This window comes from Nilaparvata lugens, chromosome X (genome assembly GCF_014356525.2).
Source record: "Nilaparvata lugens isolate BPH chromosome X, ASM1435652v1, whole genome shotgun sequence".
NCBI classification, from domain to species: domain Eukaryota; kingdom Metazoa; phylum Arthropoda; class Insecta; order Hemiptera; family Delphacidae; genus Nilaparvata; species Nilaparvata lugens.
In genome coordinates this window covers 33,857,091-33,878,770 of record NC_052518.1, presented here as the reverse complement: position 1 = coordinate 33,878,770, position 21,680 = coordinate 33,857,091, and the positions used below count along the sequence as shown (strand labels likewise).

Sequence of the window (21,680 nt, the reverse complement as noted above, 5' to 3'; positions counted from 1 at the left end):
GGAAATAGGAATAGCTATAATTTATTATTCTTATTTTTCAGCATTAATTTCATGCAATATTGTCCGTTCTTCTGATTGTTGAATCTGAACTTTTATCTAGTGCGCCAATAAAATAAAAAAACTTTCATAGAAAATTGTCATATTACGATGACTGTAACTTATCTAGCTATCAATTTGGATAACAGAGTATTTATACAGTAACTGTTACATCATCACATAGGCATCGAACAATTGGCTATGTATGACTTCTATCCTATCTATTTATCATTATATTTTTACATTACATATAATAATATTCAATAATATTATGCATAGTAGTAATATATTATATTGTTGATGAAAACAATATTTTTATGCTAAGAATCACAAATTGCTAGATTTTACTCACACTTTGGTAAAAATTTAGGACATTATGCTGAAACCGAGACAAAATCTACTGAACGCTGCAAGCCGAGTAGGTGAAGCATCTCACAGGGTACTCACAGAAATCGGCGAAGAAAATTATGAGTCAAGGGATCTTCAAGATACACTCCTGGGACTTGCAAAGGCGGTAGCTAATACAACAGCTGCCCTGGTTCTGAAAGCCAAGTCAATCGCTAGTACCATGCCTCCTGATCAACAGAACAAAGTCATAGTTGCTGCCACTCAGTGTGCTTTATCTACATCCCAACTTGTCGCATGTGCCAAGGTGATTATAACATTTCTTCTAAACACTTGTTATGACACAGTTTCCTGACAACACAGTTTGTTTTCTGTTTACTATAGACTATTGTTTGTATTAGCCCTACAGTTTTTCAATTAATTCCAAAACAGTTATTTTCTCAAAGATTTCTCAAATCTATTTCTTAATTATTTTTTTATAGTACTTTTCGAACAGTAGTTCTGTAACACGGATTCATGCACCAACCACTGTCTATAATTCGATGATATTGAAATCGTGGAGAGAGATTGTCATTTACAATAAAATTGTGATCCTGATATTATTAATATTGTCCCACTACTAAAAAAAATTTACAAACAACATTGAATTTATGCTAGATTCAGTCTATGTTCTTATGATAATCATCTGTATGATTTAGTTTCATGAACTGCAAAACTTCACTGAAAGTGGGGTTGTCTAAATCAAATTGACTCATTTTCGTTATTTTATTCCTATTTAATTGTGTTTCTGTGTAAAATGAAACTCTTTCACATTTAGCCTACCGCTTCTATTTTCAAATTATAATATTTTAATTATTATTTAAAGAAAATCCTAATTCCATCTATAATATTTTCATGACAGAATATATATATATATATATATATAATATATATATATATATATATATATAAATTAAAACAGGAGACACAATATAAATAGATTGAAAACACTTAAAAACTTACATTAGAAATGAGGGGAAATTTTCGGAGACTGAGTCTCCTTTCTCAACCGAGAAGACTGCAGTTATTTTTTCTCAACTGAAACTTTAAAGTTTGTAATATGAATTAAAACAGGAGACATGAGACATAAAAAGAAAACACTTATTCTTGGCTTCATTGATGTAATCTGTGGTGTTCAGTAAGACTACAGTTGAGCTTTTGTCAGCTTTGGTGATGAAAAGACTACAGTTGAGCTTTTGTCAGCTTTGGTGATGATGGCACCATCCTTTGCAAACCTATTCATGGGCCTCCTTGAACAGGATTCACTTTCCAAACAAACCCTATCCCCCTGTTATTTATCTCTTTCCTGTATAGGGCTACTTGTAATATAAATATAAAGAAAATAATTAAAAATCTCAGTACCCTTTTTTTTAAAAAATATTTTATCATGACATGTTTCGGTCAATTATGCCATTTTCAAGTGATATGAATTAAATAAATAAATACTAATGGAAAACTCTTATTTTGATCATATGTTAGTGTATTCATATGTTTTTATGAACTAGGACTGTAAATTTTGGGTTTAAATTCGCATGATTCTATCAAAAATGGGGTTATTGGTGTCTAATTGGATCAAGTTTATTATTTTATCTCTGTTTAATTTTGCTGCTTTATAAATATGAAATTCTTCTTTGACATTCAGTTTTTGACTTTTATTACCATAATTAAGTATTTTCATATTGGAATTTATATCTGTAAAATTATGGCCTGAATCTATCAAGTGTTCAGCAAATGCCGACTTTTGTGTATAATTTTTAGATTTTAGTGCTTGGATATGTTCTCGAAACCTGATATGGAAATTTCTACCCGTTTGCCCGATATAGAATTTGTCACAATCACTACATTTAAGTTCATAGATTCCAGATTTTTTAAACTTATCTTGCTGTACATTTAAATTTGATTTCTTTTTTATCAGTTCGAATGCATTTTTTCTTGTCCTATAACCTAGAATGAATTTATTTTTTGTGAAGGTTTTTCTTATAGCTTTATTAAATTTTGTGTTATATGGAACACAAATATATTCTTTATTTCCTACATTTCCTTGATTATTTTGAGTTCTATTCTGTATTAATTTTCCTTTTTGTTTGTAAATCATTCTATCAATAGTTTTGGTATTATATCCATTTGTTATTGCCATATATTTTATTATTTTCTTCTCTTTTCTATAATTATATTTTGACATGGGAATATTTATTAGCCTATATATCATTGCATTGAAAGTTGAAATTTTTTGTTGCCAAGGATGATTTGAATCTCTAGGAATAATACAATCTGTATGTGTGGGTTTTCTATAAATGCTAAAATCATGTTTGTTATCTTTCATACTAATCGTTAAATCAAGAAAATTTATTTCATGTTCTTGAGCTTCCATTGTAAATTTTATAGAAGGTGATATAGAATTTAAATATAATTCAAAATCTTCATTATTATACAGACATATTATATCATCAACATATCTGTGCCAATAAATAATATTTTTCTTTAGAGGATTATTATCATTCATTATTTTAGATTTTTCTAAATTGTTCATGTATATGTTAGACAAATAACCTGATAAAGGAGATCCCATCGCCAAACCTTCCTTTTGTTTGTAATTTTTCTCATTGAATTTGAAATAATTTTGATCTACACATACTGTTGTCAATGCTATTAGATCTTCTATTTCATCATTATTAATATTATTATCTATCAAATTTTGTTTCAGAATACTAATTGTTTCATCTGTTGGAATACTAGTGTACATGTTGGTTACATCAAATGCTAGGAAAATAGCATCATTTGGAATTTTTATATCTTTAATTTTTTGAACTAACTGATATGTGTTTTTTATACTATGGTTTTCTGTCATTATTGTCTTTTGAGGTAGAATTTTATTCAAATATTTGCAAACTTTATATGCAGGAGCATTACGGTAATTTACTACTGGCCTTATTGGTATTCCAACCTTATGTACTTTTGGTTGGCCTCTGAACATTGGAGATAAAGGATTTATCATTTTCATTTTGAATTGTTCTGCTCTGGAGATTGATTTACATTTGGATATGATATTATTTATATTTTTACTATATTCAAGAGTTGGATCTTTTGTTAAATTTTCAAATTTGTTATCTCTAATGAATTTCTCTACTTTATCATTATAATCTGTTTGTTTTATGATAACTGTGGTAATTCCTTTGTCTGCTTTTGTGATAATGGCATCCTCATTCTTCAATTTGTTTGAAATGGATTCCACCAGTTCCATATCTTCTTTGGATCTTTCAAAAATTTTATTTCTACTCATATTATTTCCTTTTTCAATTGCATTTATGAAATTTGTTCTTTATACATTTTGATCCTCTCTTTCTTTCTTTCTTATAGACGTTTCCACTTCCATCAGTTGTTCTTTCATGACATACACTTTGTTATCTAAATTTATATTAGTCTTCCATTAGTATTTATTTATTTAATTCATATCACTTGAAAATGGCATAATTGACCGAAACATGTCGTGATAAAATATTTTTTAAAAAAAGGGTACTGAGATTTTTAATTATTTTCTTTATATTTATATTCCTATCCCCCTGATATGGCTCCGTTTCATTGACGACATATTCCTCATATAGCCTCATGGACATGATACCCTCTCCCACTTCCTCAATCAACTCAACTCCAACTACTCTATCTCCTTCACCTGGAATATCTCTGAATCCTCCATCAACTTCCTAGATGTCAGCGTAATACTTTCCAACTCCAATGCCTTATCCACCAATACTTTCACCAAATCCACCCATACTCAACAGTTCCTACACTTTGAGAGTTGCCATCCCTACCACATCAAAAGATCCCTCCCACTTTCCCTCTCAATCCGAGGCCAAAAAATGTGCAGTGATCCCCACCACCTTGACCAGTACCTCAAAAAACTCCACCAATCCCTCCTGAAATGTAACTATCCTGAACGGTTGTTACAGAAACAAATCTCCTCCAAAACTGACACTAATCCAACCAAAAAAAAAATCCCAAATCCCACAAACTCCAAAGCTCTGTACCACCTACTTCCCTGGAATTGAAAACCTCAAACCTGTCCTTAAAGATATGTTCCATGTCGTCTCCTCCAATCCCTCTACCAAACACCTTTTCCAGCAACCACCCACCCTCATTTATAAGCAACCACCCAACCTCAAGAAAATTTTCAGTAAAAACAAATCACTCACCTCTGATGAAATCCCAACTCCACCTGGTACCCTACCTTACAAACGCCCCCGCTGTAAAACCTGTCCTATCACTGATTCTTCCATCTCCTTTACCAGTCCTATCACCAACTACACCCACCAAATCCATCAATCCAGTAATTGCATCTCCAGATATTGCATCTACCTCCTTTCCTGCAACGTCTGTCCTGTCTTCTATGTAGGTGAAACCACCACTGCCCTAAACCTCCGGATCAACAATCACCGGGCTTCCTTTAAAAATAAAACTTCCCTACCCATGGCTCTGAGCACAACAAGAACTTTGACCAATGCTTCAAAATCAAAGTCCTTACCACCCTCCCTCCCACAGCCCCCTCCATAGATGTCAAGATGAAAGAATTGGCTTTTATTTGGGTGCTTGGAGCTGCTTCCAGTCCTGGTCTCAACAGACAGCAATAGTACCATAGCTATCAACTCTACACCAACTGTTTAATTAAATTGAAATAAATTTCATCATATCATAATAAATTTCACAGCTATCAAAAAAATATATATATATATTAAATGTTCAATAAAAATGAAAAATAAATTTCATTCAAGTTCAATTCTACAATTCCTTTCTCCAATTTTAGTCTAATTCTTTTTTTATTTTTATTTCTAATTTAAATCTCCTCTTTTCTATCAATTCATAAACTACACCTTTCCTTATTCATAACCCACTCAAATCTTAAATATCCCGTTTGTAACCGCCCCCTAAATACCCCATAATGTCCCCTGAATCTGTACCCTTTTTCTCTCCATCCATCTGCACCGCGTAATCTGTGGTCTCTGCTGCTACAATTTACTCTCCGTGCGTACTCTGTGGTCACGACCGTTTGATTTCAAACTGTACCACTCACTGCTCGGTTCAGGAAGGAAACTCAGTTTCCGAAAAATTCCGTTTCGAATGTAAATTTCTAAGTATTTCAATCTATTTATGTCTTGTGTCTCCTGTTTTAATATATATTACTAACTTTAAAGTGTCTTCTGTTATGTGCTACAAGTGATCTAGTGATTTTCCTCTTCATTTATGTGTTAACTTCCCACTACCCTACTTCCTACAAACGGGATATTTAAGATTTGAGTGGGTTATGAATAAGGAAAGGTGTAGCTTATGAATTGATAGAAAAGAGGAGATTTAAAATTAGAAATCGAAAAAGAATTAGACTAAAATTGGAGAAAGGAATATTGTAGAATTGAACTTGAATGAAATTTATATATGCGCTCCGAAGATGTCATTTGAGATATTGACGAAACGTCAGAAAGTAAGTGAAACTGCTCACTATGAAATATCTCAATATGTAATGAAATATCTCAAATGACATCTTCGGAGCGCAGGTAATCCTACACTGACTCCTGCTGTACTTCGAAATTCTTCCTCGTGGTCGAAGGGAGTACCTCCTCCCCTCTCCTTCTTCCACGTGTTCGGCCTGGCGCTGCTGGGTGAATGGAATTCCCGGAGAAGTGTCTGGCTTTTGTGATGTGTTTGTTGTGTTCAGAATGATTTTCCAAAGAGAAGAGATATTTGTACTGACATCCCTTTTGTTAAGGCTACCTTGTTTCTCTATTTCCAAAGCCTCTCATAAGTGTGATTACAACCCGAAAATCTTGAATGTTAGCTATTTGTTTAGAATTTTTAAAGTTGTTTTTGTGCCATGTGTTTTTTTCGTGGTTGTAAAGAGCTGAGGTGGATTGTTTGTTTTTTATGCTCAGTTTGTGTTCCAGGCTAGAGTTTGTGCAGCCAGGATAGAGGAACACAAACTGAGCATAAAAAACAAACAATCCACCTCAGCTCTTTACAACCACGAAAAATTGGCAAATTGTCCTATAATTGGATTCTGTTGTTAGGTTGTTGCACCGACTATTCACAATGCGGCATGCCAACAACAATTGATCCAGGCTATAAGAGAGGTGACGCAAGCTGTTGAAGGCTTAGTGGCCATCTGCAATGAAAGCTCTAATGACGACTATCTGCTCAAAGAACTGACTCGGGCTGCCGCCGATGTTACACAGACACTCAACAATCTTCTCAATCGTATCAAGTAAGCTATGCTTATGCGATGCATTTTCTATAAGACCGCTCAAAGTATGAACGCTCCTAGCTATGTGAACATACTTATTGTATGATCAAAAATGAATCCTCAATTATTTTCAGTATTTTTCAATTTTTGGAAAACCTTTTCTCAATATTGAATTAGAGCATTGAAAAATATAATCATTGACATATTGGTCCAAACACTATCACAATATTCCTCATCTATTTCATGTGATTTAGTATTTGGTTTATAGTTTAATAAGGAACAAGAGTTCGAGAATGAGGTTCTAGTAAAGTTGACGACACTAAGATCCAAACCGTCCAAAATTAAATTACACTCCTTTGTAATTATTTAGGGTTTACTTTGTAGGCCAGAGTTCAAGGTTAGAAAGTCATTGCATTCGACTATGATAACATTTTTGAACATGCTTAAGAAATGAGTGTCCCGTTCAACGTATGTCTATCAAATTAGTTTAGTTCCATTTTCGTCAAAGAACACTAGGAAATCAAGCAATGTTTGGTAGTATTTGACACGTTAGCATGTATCCGATAAAATTAAAATTCTGATTGCACACTCAGAAGTCAGAACATAACATTACAAACAAGGAATCAGAACATACAAAAAAGTTTTTAAGGAATTTATTGTTGACACGGATTTATTGTTAACAAACTTAAGGAGCTGATTTCATTCACGCCAACAGCTAATTTCGAATAATATTATTCTAGTAGCTCTGTGAAAAGTAGACCTCAAGTATTTATCTGGATGAGTCACGTTGGTCGGACATAAATTGAAGAAGAAAAAAAAATTGTGTATCTCCTTTGGTCTTTGATTACTACCAAATAGGCTACTTTAGGAATGAGAAATGATGAAACAGTAGGAATGAGAATATCCAAAGGAGCGTCACTGTTCTCTGAGTGGAAATTGACCAGAAATCTGATACAGTAATGCTTCCCATTTAAACAACCATTTATGGATTTCATTATCTGAGGAGTAGATAGATATATATTACGTCTGGTTGGCCTCAACGGCGTCAGACAAGTCAAAGTGCTAGCAAAAAGCGAGACACCATTAATTTTTCATGAAATTGATATCTAGTATATAATTACTATTTGTCTTTGACTCTATTACAGTAGTAATAATAATATCGAGTGTCCTGGCTGGCTCAGGTCTGGTGTCAGAGTTTTCAGGTCGCAACTGATTAATTTCAGGGCCTCTGACATGACCTAACGACTGTTTTTTAGGCAGGCTCCTCCTTTAGAAATAATTTTAAACTTCGTTAATATTTCCCGCAACCGAATTGGTAGTACTTGGTTAACCTTTCTACCAATATAACTGGGTTTTTCTTCATACAAAGTCAATCTATGATATTCCGAGAAGGTACTCTTATGTCGTGTATTATATTCATGCGTCTTGTTAATGGTCTGTAGTGAACACATTCTAATATAAAAATAGAAAGAAAAATAAAAATCTCAGTACCCTTTTTGAATTATTCAATATTTTAATAATATTTAATACATTCTAATATATACACACATTTCCAAAATATAGAGACAGGGAACACTGAGAATCTCCATTTCAATAAAATATAGTCCCTATAATGTGTTTGTGGATGCAACCTCAACATAGTGCGCAATGTTTTCTTTTGACAAATGAAAATTTGCTGAAGGTTACTCTCTCTAGCACCCCATAGGGCCACTGAATATGTAATATGTGACTCCACCAAGCAATGATAGACCGACTTCAATAGAGGCTTATTATTTAATTCACTTGAATTCCTTAAGACAAAAATTCCACTCGCCATTTCACTTTTAATCTCATCCAATTGTTCCCCCCAACCCAGCCCTTCCTCCAGTTTAACTCCTAAGAAGTCCGTTGAGCTCTTGATCACCAATTCCAACTCTCCAATGAATAATTTAGATGTTTCATTGTGTCTCAACCTCCTACTCTGATGGGTTTGTAGACACATATAATTTGTTTTCGAGGCATTCAACATCAATTTATTATTTGCAAAATATTGGCACAGACTATTCATCTTAACATAGGATTCAATTTATAATTTTCTCAAGTCTTGGCTCTTTTTCACCAGAGTCGTATCATCTGCAAAAACATACAGATTCTCAATGGGAACCGACCCTGCAACATCATTCACATAGATGAACAACAAGGGGCCCAGAATAGAACCCTGAGGGACCCCAGAAACAATTAATTTAGGCTTTGATCGTGTGAATTTTATTTTAGTTTTAGTTTTATGTTGAATCTCTGTGACTTGATACCTGTTTGTCATATACGATTCCATCCATTTCAATGCAGAGCCCCCAAAACCATGAAGTCTGAGTTTATTCATTAACAGATCTACATTTACACAGTCAAAAGCCTTGGAGAGGTCGGTAAAACAAGTGATTACCGCCTCTCCAGACTCAATCGCATCAATACAGTTGTTGAGGAAATCTATTAGTAACAATTTGATAGACTTGGATCTGCGGAAACCATATTGCTTATTAAAAAGAATGTCGTTATCCTCCAGGTAATCCATAAGCTGATTACAAATGGCTTTTCCCAATATCTTAGAGATAACCGGAAGAAGAGAGATTGGCCGATAGTTATTCAAATCAGTTTTCTCCCCACTTTTAAAAAGAGGTTTGAGTCTTGCTGTTTTTCAGCCATCAGGACAAATTCCTTGTTTTATTGAAGAATTTATCAAGTGTAACAAAGGCGAGACTATTTCTTCTACACAGAATTTTACCACCTTCATACTAATTCCATCCATACCTTATGAAGATTTTTGCGAAAACTTAGAGATTATGTGTTTGAGGGTGGATTCATCTATTTCAACAAGATTAGAGAGGAGAGGAACAACATTTAAAACAAGAGTTGGAGATAAGAGAAGCATTTTCTATAGCATGTCTCACATAAGTCACTACACCATGTGCTTGATGATATGAGGCGCCCAGTAAGTCATATCCAGGTATCTTGCCTCTCTTTCTCAATTGCTCCTCACTGTCACAGTGAGTTTCCTGGAATGCAACTAATAGATCAATATTGTTCCATTTTAAAATCTTAGGTAAATACTGACTCTTAGAATAACTAAGTTACTAAGACCTATTTTATCTATTACATGCAGTATTCAGTAATAATTTCGCTATTGTTACTAATATTATTTAACAGTATGATTTAGAATTTGTTTGATTATAGCTAGGATTTCAGTCAGTTTCCAATAGATTTCAATCATTTTCTCAGTTTTTTATGTATAGTTTTTCTTCTGAATCTCATACAATATATTTTGGTTTAATTTCTTTAATTAATCAGTTTTTGATTCATTTTTTTAACTTTCAGGTCAATTAGCAGAGAAACAGCAAATGAAAGCGTGCAGGAAAGCTCGGTGGAACAGATCTACATTGCTACGGACCGTCTGTTCGCTTCTACAGGTGATGCCGGTGAAATGGTCAGGCAAGCAAGGGTTTTGGGACAAGCCACCACTCAGCTTATTCAAGCAATCAAGGTAAACATTATTCTCAATAAATGATAATATAGCTCATATACACAATATGAATGCTATCAAAACCCCTGACGGGTAAAAGAAACGAGACGGGACTGCGCTACCTGTACACTGGGCTATTGTTCCAAAAAGCTTCATCCTCCAACTCTCGACTAGCATACTTTATTGTCCTTTGATTTTGCTTCATTATCCCTATTAGTGGTCCCGTGTGGTTTCTTGAAGGCAATTCTAGCTGGTGGCTGGTAGCACCAACTTATCTATTACTTTGCACCTTACATCTGTACTTGTATTTTCTACAATTATTGAAGTCAGTGACCCAGTACTTGTAATTGTATTATTCCCAATGATGTAACTCACTTGCTCACAAACTGTATACAGACCAACTTGAGTTACATACAATTCGCTACTTATTGAACGTAAGATTCTTGGCTTCCTTTTAAATTCTATTAGATTGAACACAACTTGGCAAACATATTATGTGTATCATGTGTTTGTCAAATTCCACTCAATCTCGTAGAATTTATAAGGACGGGAAACATATGTACGTCCAAAAATCGATGTGGGCTTCACACACCACGTACGTTTGACTAAATATATACATATCATCGATAGTAATGTGTGTGTTTATCCAATCACTGTATGCTACCACTGGTTTACAGCTGAAATTGCCTTCAAGTTACCAGACTGGTCCACCAAAATATTCATCGAAGTGGAAACCTTGACAATAGACCACGAAAATGTCGAAATTCGATAACAATAGACGACCACTGAATGGTCACTAGAACATCACCTGTCCATCCATTGTTTTCGGCCCCGTATCGTTTCTTTAACCCATTCTGACAATAATCAACTCAAATTTATTCTTTCCAAATCACAATATACTTGAATCAAACATATATAATGAAACTTCTATTATCTCCATTCATATCCAATGGTTCTGAATTGGTAGCTTATCTGTAGGCAATCATTTCATTCTCTTTCATTAGTGTACACTAGAATAAGTTTTTTAGATAAAACGTTGAAAAGGACTCACTTTTTGAAAGTTTTAAAATGATTTTCAATGTTGTATCTCAATAACTTAATATTTGTGTATTTCTTTCCTCTTGGGCATGTGGAATTTTTGTCTCGATTATGTCACTAATGGATTATGTTCATTTTTATCAAATAATCTAAACACTTTGGATCTGACTCCTATTCGCGGACAAAGTCCAGTAACATACTATACTTTTTGTGAGTAGTATCTTGTTCACTTGTAACGTTTTATACTTTTGTGAATATTTTGCATGAATTTCGTGTGAATAAATTTGATTTGATTCGATGTGGTATGATTTTATATATATTCATTCCTATTTTAACTCAATGTTATATTTTAAGCTAACTCACTTACATTCCGTGTTGGGTCTGTAGTTCAAATTTCAGACCCAACTATTACACAACTTAATAATTATAATAGGTAATATTTATTTAAACAGGGAGAAGCTGAAAAACAAGCTGATTCGGAACTGCAGAGACGCCTGTTGGCTGCAGCCAAAGTATTGGCAGAAGCCACTGCCCGTATGGTGGAAGCTGCTCGTCAATGTGCTGAAAATCCTCATGACACCAACAAACAGCAACATTTGCGACAGACAGTTGAGGATCTGCGAGCGGCAACTACTCTAGCCGCCACTCCTGCTCTCCGCAAGAAACTCATCCAGAAACTAGAGAAATCCGCCAAGTTGGCTGCTTCCACTGCTACCCAGTGCATCGCATCAGCCCATGGTGTAGCTCACCACAATGCCAACAAGTCGTCGCAAGAAGAACTCATGTCTGACTGTAGAACACTAGCCGATCGTATCCCTCCCCTCATTCAAGGCGTCAAAGGAACGAATTCTGAGCCAGACAATCCCACCACACAACTGAATCTCATCAATGCCAGTCATCAGTTTCTGCAACCAGGCCAACGGGTTGTTGCCTGTGCCAGGGCTGTCCTTCCGACCATCACTGATCAATCATCAGCTCTGCATCTGAGTGGCAGCAGTCAAGCGCTGGGTGCAGCTCTCAGTGAGCTACGAGCTTCTGTTGGAAGAGCCAGGGAAGCATGCGGTCCCGAACTGGAGCTTGAAGCCGCCCATAATCTGGTTTGTAGCTTGCGTGATGAGCTAGTTCATATTCAGCATGCAGCTGAGAAAGGCCACCTTCGACCTCTACCTGGTGAGACAGCCGTGACTGCTTCCCAACAGCTTGGAAGTGTCAGTAAAAATGTAAAGAGCTCAATGGCTCAAGTTGTTAGCGCCGCTACACAAGGCAATGAAAATTACACGGCTATGGCCACTCGCGACATGGCTGATTCACTCAAACATTTCACTGGTGCTGTGCGTGCTGTTGTCGCCAACACGGAGGTCAGAGAGACTCGTCAGCGAATGATATTCTGCACCGAGGAACTTATGAATCGGTCTTTGGCACTTATTGAGGAAGCAAGGAGAACTTTGCAAGAACCGAGCAATGCAGAAAACTTGAACTTGTGGGCTAAACGAGTCACTCAATCTCTCGATGACAGTGTCAGCTGTCTGCCTGGCCAACGTGATGTGGATGATGCTATTTCAACCATCAGTAGTGCTCAAGCTGTGCTTGACTCCGGTTGCTTCCCTCATACAGACAAACCATACAATAGACTACAGGCTGAGTTGAACTCAGCTGCAGCTGGCCTAAATGAAGCCTCGACAAGTGTTATTACATCAGTTGGATCACCTAATAAACTTGCAAATGCATCGAAGAAGTTCGGTACTGCTGTAGGTGATGTTATCAATGTCGGTATGGAGATGGCTGGCCAAACAAACGACACTGAAGTGCAAGGACAAATGGTTGTTTCATTGAAGAATGTGTCTGTTGTTTCTTCGAAACTTCTTATCACCGCCAAAACAGTAGCCGCTGATCCTGCTGCTCCCAATGCTAAAAATCAACTGGCATCAGCCGCTAGAGCCGTCACTGATAGCATCAACTATCTGGTCGATGTCTGCACATCGGCTGCTCCTGGACAGAAGGAATGTGACAATGCAATCCGCAACATACAGTCCATGAAGCCTTTGTTGGATTGTCCATCTGAACCAATCAACGATGCTTCCTACTTTGAATGCCTTGACACGGTCATGGAGAAGTCGAAATGTTTGGGAGATGGTATGACTGGAATTGCAACACATGCTAAGAAATGTGAACACGAACAGTTTGGTGAATCTGTACGCAGTGTTAGCAGTTCTATTTGCGGGCTGATTGAACCGGCAGCCCAGGCTGCTTATCTACTGGCAGCTTCCGACCCCAGTAGTATTCCAGCCAAACAGGGACTTGTAGATCAGGCGCAGTTTGCTAGAGCTTATCAAGCGGTGCAAGGAGCATGCAGCACTCTGTCAAACTCAGCCAGCAAGCAGAATCAAGTACTCCAAGCTGCTACCATCATTGCAAAGCACACAAGTTCTCTTTGTAATGCCTGTAGAATAGCGTCATCCAAGACAACCAATCCAGTTGCTAAGAGACACTTTGTTCAGTCAGCGAAAGATGTGGCCAACTCAACTGCCAATCTTGTGAAGGAGATCAAAGCGTTGGATCTTGATTATTCGGAGAAGAACCGTGAGGCTTGCTCAGCTGCCACTCGTCCCCTGTTGGAAGCAGTCGACTCATTAGTCACATTCGCCAATTCGTCAGAGTTCACAAGTCAAATGGCTCGCATCAGTCACTCGGCAAGAGCCGCACAAGAGCCAATTACATCAGCTGGTTGTGAGATTATCGATGCTTCGTGTGCCGTGATAAGGGCTGCCAAAAGTCTGGCTGTTGCTCCAAAGGATCCTCCCACATGGAAGATGCTTGCCAATCACAGTAAGAGTGTTTCTGATTCCATCAAGAAGCTTGTAGCTTCAATCAGAGACAAAGCACCTGGACAGAAGGAAAGCGACGAAGCAATAGACAGACTGAAAGAGTGCATCCGCGACTTGGATCAAGCGGCGCTACTTGCTCTCTCTCAAAATTTACCTCCTCGTCGTGACAATTCTCTGCAAGGTTTTGCTGAACAAACCGAAAGTTCTGCCGCTGAGATGTCCGATCGCCTGGATCCGCTGAGAGTTGCTGCAAAGATGGAAGCTGAGATCATCGGTCACACTGTCAAACAGCTGATCGTCTACTTTGATCCTCTGGTTTCTGGGGCGATTGGAGCCGCCTCCAACATGGTTCACTCCAAACAGCAGTCCATTCTGCTCGATCAGAGCAAAACTGTTGTTGAGTGCGCTCTTCAACTCATGTACGTCACAAAGGAGTGCGGTGGAAATCCAAAAGTAAGTAATCATTACAACTCGGCAATACATTATTATAATATATGAAAAAACAACGTAACACCACATACTCTAAATTCGACATTCTCACTCTGTAATACATGATTATAATTTATGAAAAAAATACAACGTAACACTACATTCTCTAAATTTACTCTATTTGATAAACATAATCATGAATTATAACGTAATCACATTGAAAATATCGTGATTCATTTGTCAAGTTATTCTGAATATTCAAAGTTGTTTTTAAAGTAATTAATTGCCAACTGAATTTTTTAACTGTATTATACTATTATTAATATGTATTATTACACTACTTTTGTTATTTTAAACACCAACATGCAGCAAATTTTATGAATATATAATTAATAAATATATAAATTAAATAATTGACGGCATGTCGGTGTTTAAAACAACAAAAATACATGGCATTAAAGTGAAAATTGATTGGTCCTGTAGGCCATCAATATCCATCCGGAAATCGATGAATACGTAGCAGCAACCAGAGATGCTCTGTCGGATCTGTCAAGCACGTTGGAGCATCTAGCAACCCAAGCCGGCGTGGTGACCGGCTTACTGGACACCATCACGAGAGCCATGGCCAAGGTTCCCGATCCAAAAGCACCTCAACAGAGAGTCTCGTTCATCCTGGACTCCACTGACAGTTATGTCGATTATCAGACGAGGATGGTGGCTTCTGCTAAAGAAATCGCGCGTCTTGGACAAGATTTGGTAGATATTCATTATTTATATTTTCAAGCTCGATTCACATTAATTTCACACATGTAATTGAAATACTCTGATCTCAAGATAAACAAATGCTTATCTTATTTGATATATTTATATTTTCTGTAGTCTCTTTGAATGAAAAATTGAATTTGATTGAAAATGAAATCGAATTAGAATTTGAATTTTATCCAGATAAAAACACTCTACAATTTGAAAATGATATTCATACACAGTAGAAACGTGGTTCAATCAATTAGGATATCGATTTTGTTGTAATTTACACTATTTAGAATAGAATTTGTAATTAACAATATTAGTTTATTCAACTGAAGCACATGTAGTTTATAATTTGATGTATAAAATATCGAAATAAACAAAATGAGCAGATCACAAAGATATAGGAAATTTTGCTTGTGGATTTCCTATGATAAAATAGGTTAAATAAAACTGGATGAATGGTTAAATGTTTTAACGTAGAATTTAGATGTTTCAATGTAGATGACAAAATTGAACTGAGAAAATATAAACTGATACAATTAATAAACAAACTAATGCAAGTTGAAAACAGGTTGTTAATCACAGGTGGCAAATATCAGATGATTCGCCACATTACCCCGCCTCCGGGCAGACGATTCGGCCATCCGAAATTTTGAAGCTCACTTTTTTCTGGAACAAGGTGGGAAGGCTGAGGTGAGTCTTCTTGAAGGATGTATGCTGGCTCCACCCGGTCAATGGAAACCTTAGCGGGTTTACCATTAATCCTCAGAGATGAATGATAATTGGTTGAGTTGAATTGGTGGAAGTGGATTGGTTGATTGTTGATTGGTTGAGATTGTGGAGTTGATTGGAGACTAGACTAGAGGCTTATGGTCTTTGCAGATAGTGAAGGGATGTCCTTCTAAGAGGTGGCGAAAATGCTATTCCGCTACATAAACAGCAAGTAGCTAGCGATAGTATACTGACCAGCAACTTTCTTTCAAATAAGTTTTTTTTGAAAAGAAAGCAAGAGGTTGCCATAGTATACTGGCCAGCAACTTTCTTTCAAAGATAATTTTTTGAAAAGAAAGCAAGAGGTTGCCATATGCCTTCAACCAGTTGTAAGCATTCTCCAACTGAGTGGTTAGAAGCATCAGTAAATAAACCAAGTTTTCAATTCTTGAATGATTACTCTTCTTTCCAATTCCTGAATTACATAGTACTGTCATTTATCTATGCTTCATTAAGAAATATTTCTGTCTCCCAGTCCAGATGTTTGGCGGTATTCAAAAAGTGTTTTCTTTTTATTATGTTCACTACTTGGTTCATGCTTCAGAAATGTAATTTTCATTTTTGTAGAAATTAAAACTTGCTATCCATCATCAAAAAAATTTTAAAAACAAACTTGAAAGTGTCCAATGCAAAATTTCATGAATTTGGAAACTTTTTATGGGTTAGACTAATCAAAGTTTTAAAAATATATTTTTTCTAATTTTAAATTCTCGGCAAAATTTATCCAATTGATTCTGTAATTGTGAATTGTAAACTGTTCAAGTCGAGCAGAAATTTTTTCTTCATCCATCGTAGTGGATAGCTTAAGTAACGTATCTAGGTAACTTTACTCACGAGAAATATCTGTAAAAATGCTTGCTGTCCATCACGTCGGGGTCACCAATATAGGAAATTTGGTTTATTTCCTATGGTTAAATAAAACTGGATGAATGGTTAAATGTTTTAACGTAGAATTTAGATGTTTCAATGTAGATGACAAAATTTAACTGAATAAACTGATACAATTAATGAACAAACTAATGCAAGTTGAAAACAGGTTGTTAATCACAGGTGGCAAATATCAGATGATTCGCCACAGACACTAAGAAATCCTATACAATCCATATCGGTAAATTTTCTATTCCATATACTTGAAATTGAATATGACTTATATTGATTACGACATGATGGTTCTGTAATGACAACTGTTGTAATTGAGTATTGAGTATGACGTCCAATCCCATGGGAGTTGCTGGTCTCCTAGTGGGCGCCTCCCTAGGTGGCGGATAGGGGGATGCCTCCTAGATATAGGGGGTACCGGGGAATTGAAACATCCGGGGCGGACCAAAACCAGCAACAAAACTGCTGCCTTGCAGACGGAGATCAGTGGATATCCAAAGGCTAAGGGAAGAAAACCCCGAAAGGAAATTGACTGCTGCCTTGTAGTTGGGTATTGGTTTATCAAAGGCTAGGGAAGGAAACCCGGAAAAACTACCTGGTCCTCCAGGTTGGGGGTTGGGCGATGGGCTGACCCCTCATCCCTGCAAAAACTCAATTGTTGAGAAACAACCAAATGAGCCTCGGACGGATTGGAATGAAAGGAAAGAAATTAGGAAACGCAACGACTTGAATATTGGACTTGGAACTTGGAATGTCAGAACATTGTACAGAGGCGGTGCCTTGAAGGAAGTGTTTCAAATAATGGAGGGATATAAAATATCACTTTTGGCTGTGCAAGAATTAAGATGGACTGGAAACGGAATATTTGACACTAAAGAGGGTACGATTCTTTATAGTTGAAATAAAGATGGGAGACATGAGTTTGGAGTGGGATTCATAGTCAAGAAAGTGTTCAAGCATAACATTCTGGATTTTAAAGCAATAGACGAGCATTACGAATTAAGGCAAAGTTTTTTAATTTGTCAATCATCAACATACATGCAGAAACAGAAGATAAAGATGATGAAATAAAGGAACAGTTCTATTCCAAACTAGAGAGTATATATGATAGTCTCCCATCAAATGACATAAAGATAGTCATTGGAGATATGAATGCAAAAGTGGGTAGGGAAGATCACTGGAAAGATATTGTTGGATCAAACAGTCTTCATACAGTCAGCAATGACAATGGAAGGAGAGTTGTAGAATTTGCAACATCCAGAAGCATGGTGGTTGCGTCAACACAACACCCTAGAAAAAACATCCACAAACAAACATGGGTGTCTCCAGATGGCAGAACCTTCAACCAGATTGATCACGTCATTGTTGATAGGAGAGGAATGTCCAGCGTCATGAATGTGCGTAGCTACAGAGGAGCGAATTGTGACTCTGACCATTATCTGGTGGGTGTGAAATTCAGATGTCGCATTGCAGCTAAAAGCAACAGATATCAGGAACGGCCGAAGTTCGATGTCAATAAATTGCATGTGGCTCAGATAAGGAACCAGTATGAAGATACATTGAGTGGAAAAATTGAGGAGATAGAAGGATCTGGAGGTGACATGACAATAGAAGAACAATTGCGGAACGTGACAGAAGTTTTAACTGCATCAGCAGAAACAGTACTTGGACGGGTCAGGAGAGGAAGAAGAGAAGAATGGTTTGATGAAGACTGTAGAAAAGCAATTGAAGTGAAAAATGAAAACAGGAGTAATTATATCCAAAGACCCACTAGAGCAAAGAAAGAATTGTATGAAATATCCAGAAAGGAATCGAATAGAATAATCAGAACAAAAAAGAGAGCGTATCATAATAGAATGGTGGAGAGAATTGAGAAGAACTTCCTGGAGAATGAGACACACCAAGCATACAAAGAGATCAACGTTTTTAAGAAGGGATATAAACCTCATACAGTGTTATGCAAAAACAAGGATGGAGAGGTGATTGGAGATGAAGAGGGGATAAAGGAGATATGGAAGACACATTTCAGTGAACTGTTGAACCAGGCTGACCCACGAATGGTACAGAACAAAGATGCTAGACTGAATGAACGCCAGGAAAATATGGCTGGTACTGAAGCTCCAACCCTAGAAGAAATCTTGGAAGCCACTAAAATATTAAGAAATAATAAAGCGCCAGGAACAGATGGAATACCAGGTGAGCTTTGGAAATATGGAGGAATACAAATGGGGAGACGGCTGCACAGACTCATTGCGCAAATATGGTATGAAGAACAACTCCCAGAGGAGTGGAAAAAGAGCATAATATGTCCTATCCATAAAAAAGGAGACAAACTCAACTGCCAAAACTATAGAGGTATTTATCTCCTAAACACGCTCTATAAAATATTCACCACAGTGCTGAAGATGAAGCTTGGAGTTCATGTGTGTGATGATATTGAATCATCATATGACTAGTGTTTTCTTCTTATGTTTCTGTTATCAGATGTTGAACTATTTATTCTAATTTTGAATCTGTTATGAATTCATTACTGATCAATAAAGCCTAGAATGCAGAGGTTTTTCATTACAATTTATTGATCAGTAATCTATTCATCTTATCAAATACGAGTCAATCAATTTCTATTCAACAACAAAATGTATAATCTTCAAATCTTTTCTGGAAACGAAAACTGAAAATTCGCGTTACGATGGACAAATTTTTGAAACCAGACAAGTTTGATGGTGATCCGAATTCTCCAACAGCTCTACAAGAATGGAACTTCTGGCTAAAGACTTTTGAGAATTTCATCGCATCTTTTGACGAAGAAGACATCGATGATGAAAGTAAGTTGCGGTTGCTTACCAACTTTCTATCTCATTCTGTTTATCAAACAATTGCCGACAAAAATTCATATACTTCGGCTATTGACGCACTAAAATCTGCATATGTAAAACCAATAAATGAAATATTCGCTAGACATAAATTGGCAACTAGAAAACAGTCTTCAGATGAGACAATTGACCAATATAACCAAGCTTTACAACAACTGAGTAAGAATTGTGGGTTTGCAGATGTTGATTCTGAAACTCATAGGAAAATATACATTCGTGATTCATTTATCCGGGGCCTCAGTTCTCATCAGATAAGACTGAGACTTTTGGAGTTTGACAAGCTAACTCTTGATGAAGCTATTGAAAAAGCACGTGCCTTGGAATCTGCCAGAAATCAATCAGCTTCTTACTCTTCTGAAATAACTCTTAATGCCACTTCAAATAATTCTTCAGAAAATTCATGTAAAGAAACAAATTTGTCAGCTGTAGATACAGGAAGCTCTGAGACATTTATTTCACACTGTTTTGCTAAAAAATGTGGACTTGAAATGTACCCTACAACTGGTGCAGTGTCCATGGCTTCAACATCACTAAGAAAGAAAATTTCCTTTTATTGTGTAGCTCATTTAGAATTTTCAGGTCAACATTACCCCAAAACAAAATTCAGTGTATTGCCTGATTTGTGTGCTAATGTTATTGTAGGACATGACTTACTTAATCAACACTCTGAACTTAGAGTTTCATTTGGAGGAACTAAACCCCCATTGACTATCAATTATCTGGCTCCAGCAAAGATAGAACCTCCACCACTTTTTGAGTTTTTAACTAAAGACATTAAACCTATAATTACTAAATCCCGAAAGCATTCTCTTGAAGACACTAGTTTCATGGAGGAAGAAATTGAGAAACTGCTAGCTGATGGAATTATTGAAGAAAGCAGGTCTCCCTGGAGAGCTCAAGCATTTGTAGTGAAGAAAGAAAATCACAAAAAGCGAATGGTAATAGACTATTCTCAAACTATTAACCGATACACACATCTTGACGCATATCCCCTCCCTAGTCTTGAAGATATTGTTTCCAATGTCTCAAAAAACTCTGTATTCACCACTATTGACTTGAAAAGCGCTTACCACCAGGTACCCCTACGAGAAAAAGATCGACCTTTCACTGCATTTGAGGCATGTGGCCGTTTGTATCAATTTCGAAGGCTTGCTTTTGGTCGGACAGATGGTGTACCCACTTTTCAGCGAGTCATTGATAATGTTATTAATAATGAAAAACTTGAAAAAACGTATGCATACCTGGATGATGTGACAATATGTGGTAAGAATCAGAAGGAACATGATTTGAATCTCAAAAAATTCTTAGATGCAGTACAAAAATATAATTTTACAATAAATTAATACAGAAAAAAGCAAATATTCACTTACTTCAATAAGCTTGCTTGGCTATAAAATTGAAAATGGGACAATTTCTCCTGACCCTGAACGTCTGAAACCATTGCTCAATCTTCCACCCCCAGATAATAGAAAGGCTCTTGAGCGAACAATTGGAATGTTTGCACACTATTCCAAATGGATATCCAATTATTCAGATAAAGCTAAACGGCTTCTTACAGCAAAGACCTTTCCTTTGACTTCTGAAGCTATAGCTGACTTCAATCAACTCAAAACTGAGATTTCTAAGGTAATTCAGTGCCTTGTGAACTTGTTTACCACATTTGGTTTACCTTCTTATGTACATACTGACAATGGAACCTCTTTCAAATCCAGAGAGCTGCAGGAATTCCTTCATAATCGAGGAGTAGCCACTTCCATGTCATCACCTTATAACGCACCAGGAAATGGCCAAATCGAACGAGAAAATGGTACAATTTGGCGCACAGTGTCTCTTACATTGAAGCATAGAAATTTGGATGTATCTGATAGGGAATCTGTGCTCCCAGATTCTCTACATTCTATTCGATCCCTATTGTGCACGGCTACTAATGAGACGCCACATGATAGAATGTTCCGACACTATAGACAATCATCTAA

General features: G+C 36.5%; 1 protein-coding gene across 4 annotated transcripts in view; it reads left to right on the top strand.

Moving 5' to 3' along the window:
• Positions 1–21,680, top strand: part of LOC111055929 (talin-1) — a 257,646-nt gene that overhangs the window by 172,481 nt on the left and 63,485 nt on the right. For all 4 annotated transcript variants that reach the window (XM_039443188.1, XM_039443187.1, XM_039443190.1 and 1 more), the window contains exons 16-20: positions 407–688; positions 6,474–6,667; positions 9,995–10,160; positions 11,630–14,455; positions 14,915–15,187. In XM_039443188.1, the coding sequence (XP_039299122.1) occupies positions 407–688; positions 6,474–6,667; positions 9,995–10,160; positions 11,630–14,455; positions 14,915–15,187 (3,741 nt within the window). The remainder of the gene's footprint in view (positions 1–406; positions 689–6,473; positions 6,668–9,994; positions 10,161–11,629; positions 14,456–14,914; positions 15,188–21,680) is intronic.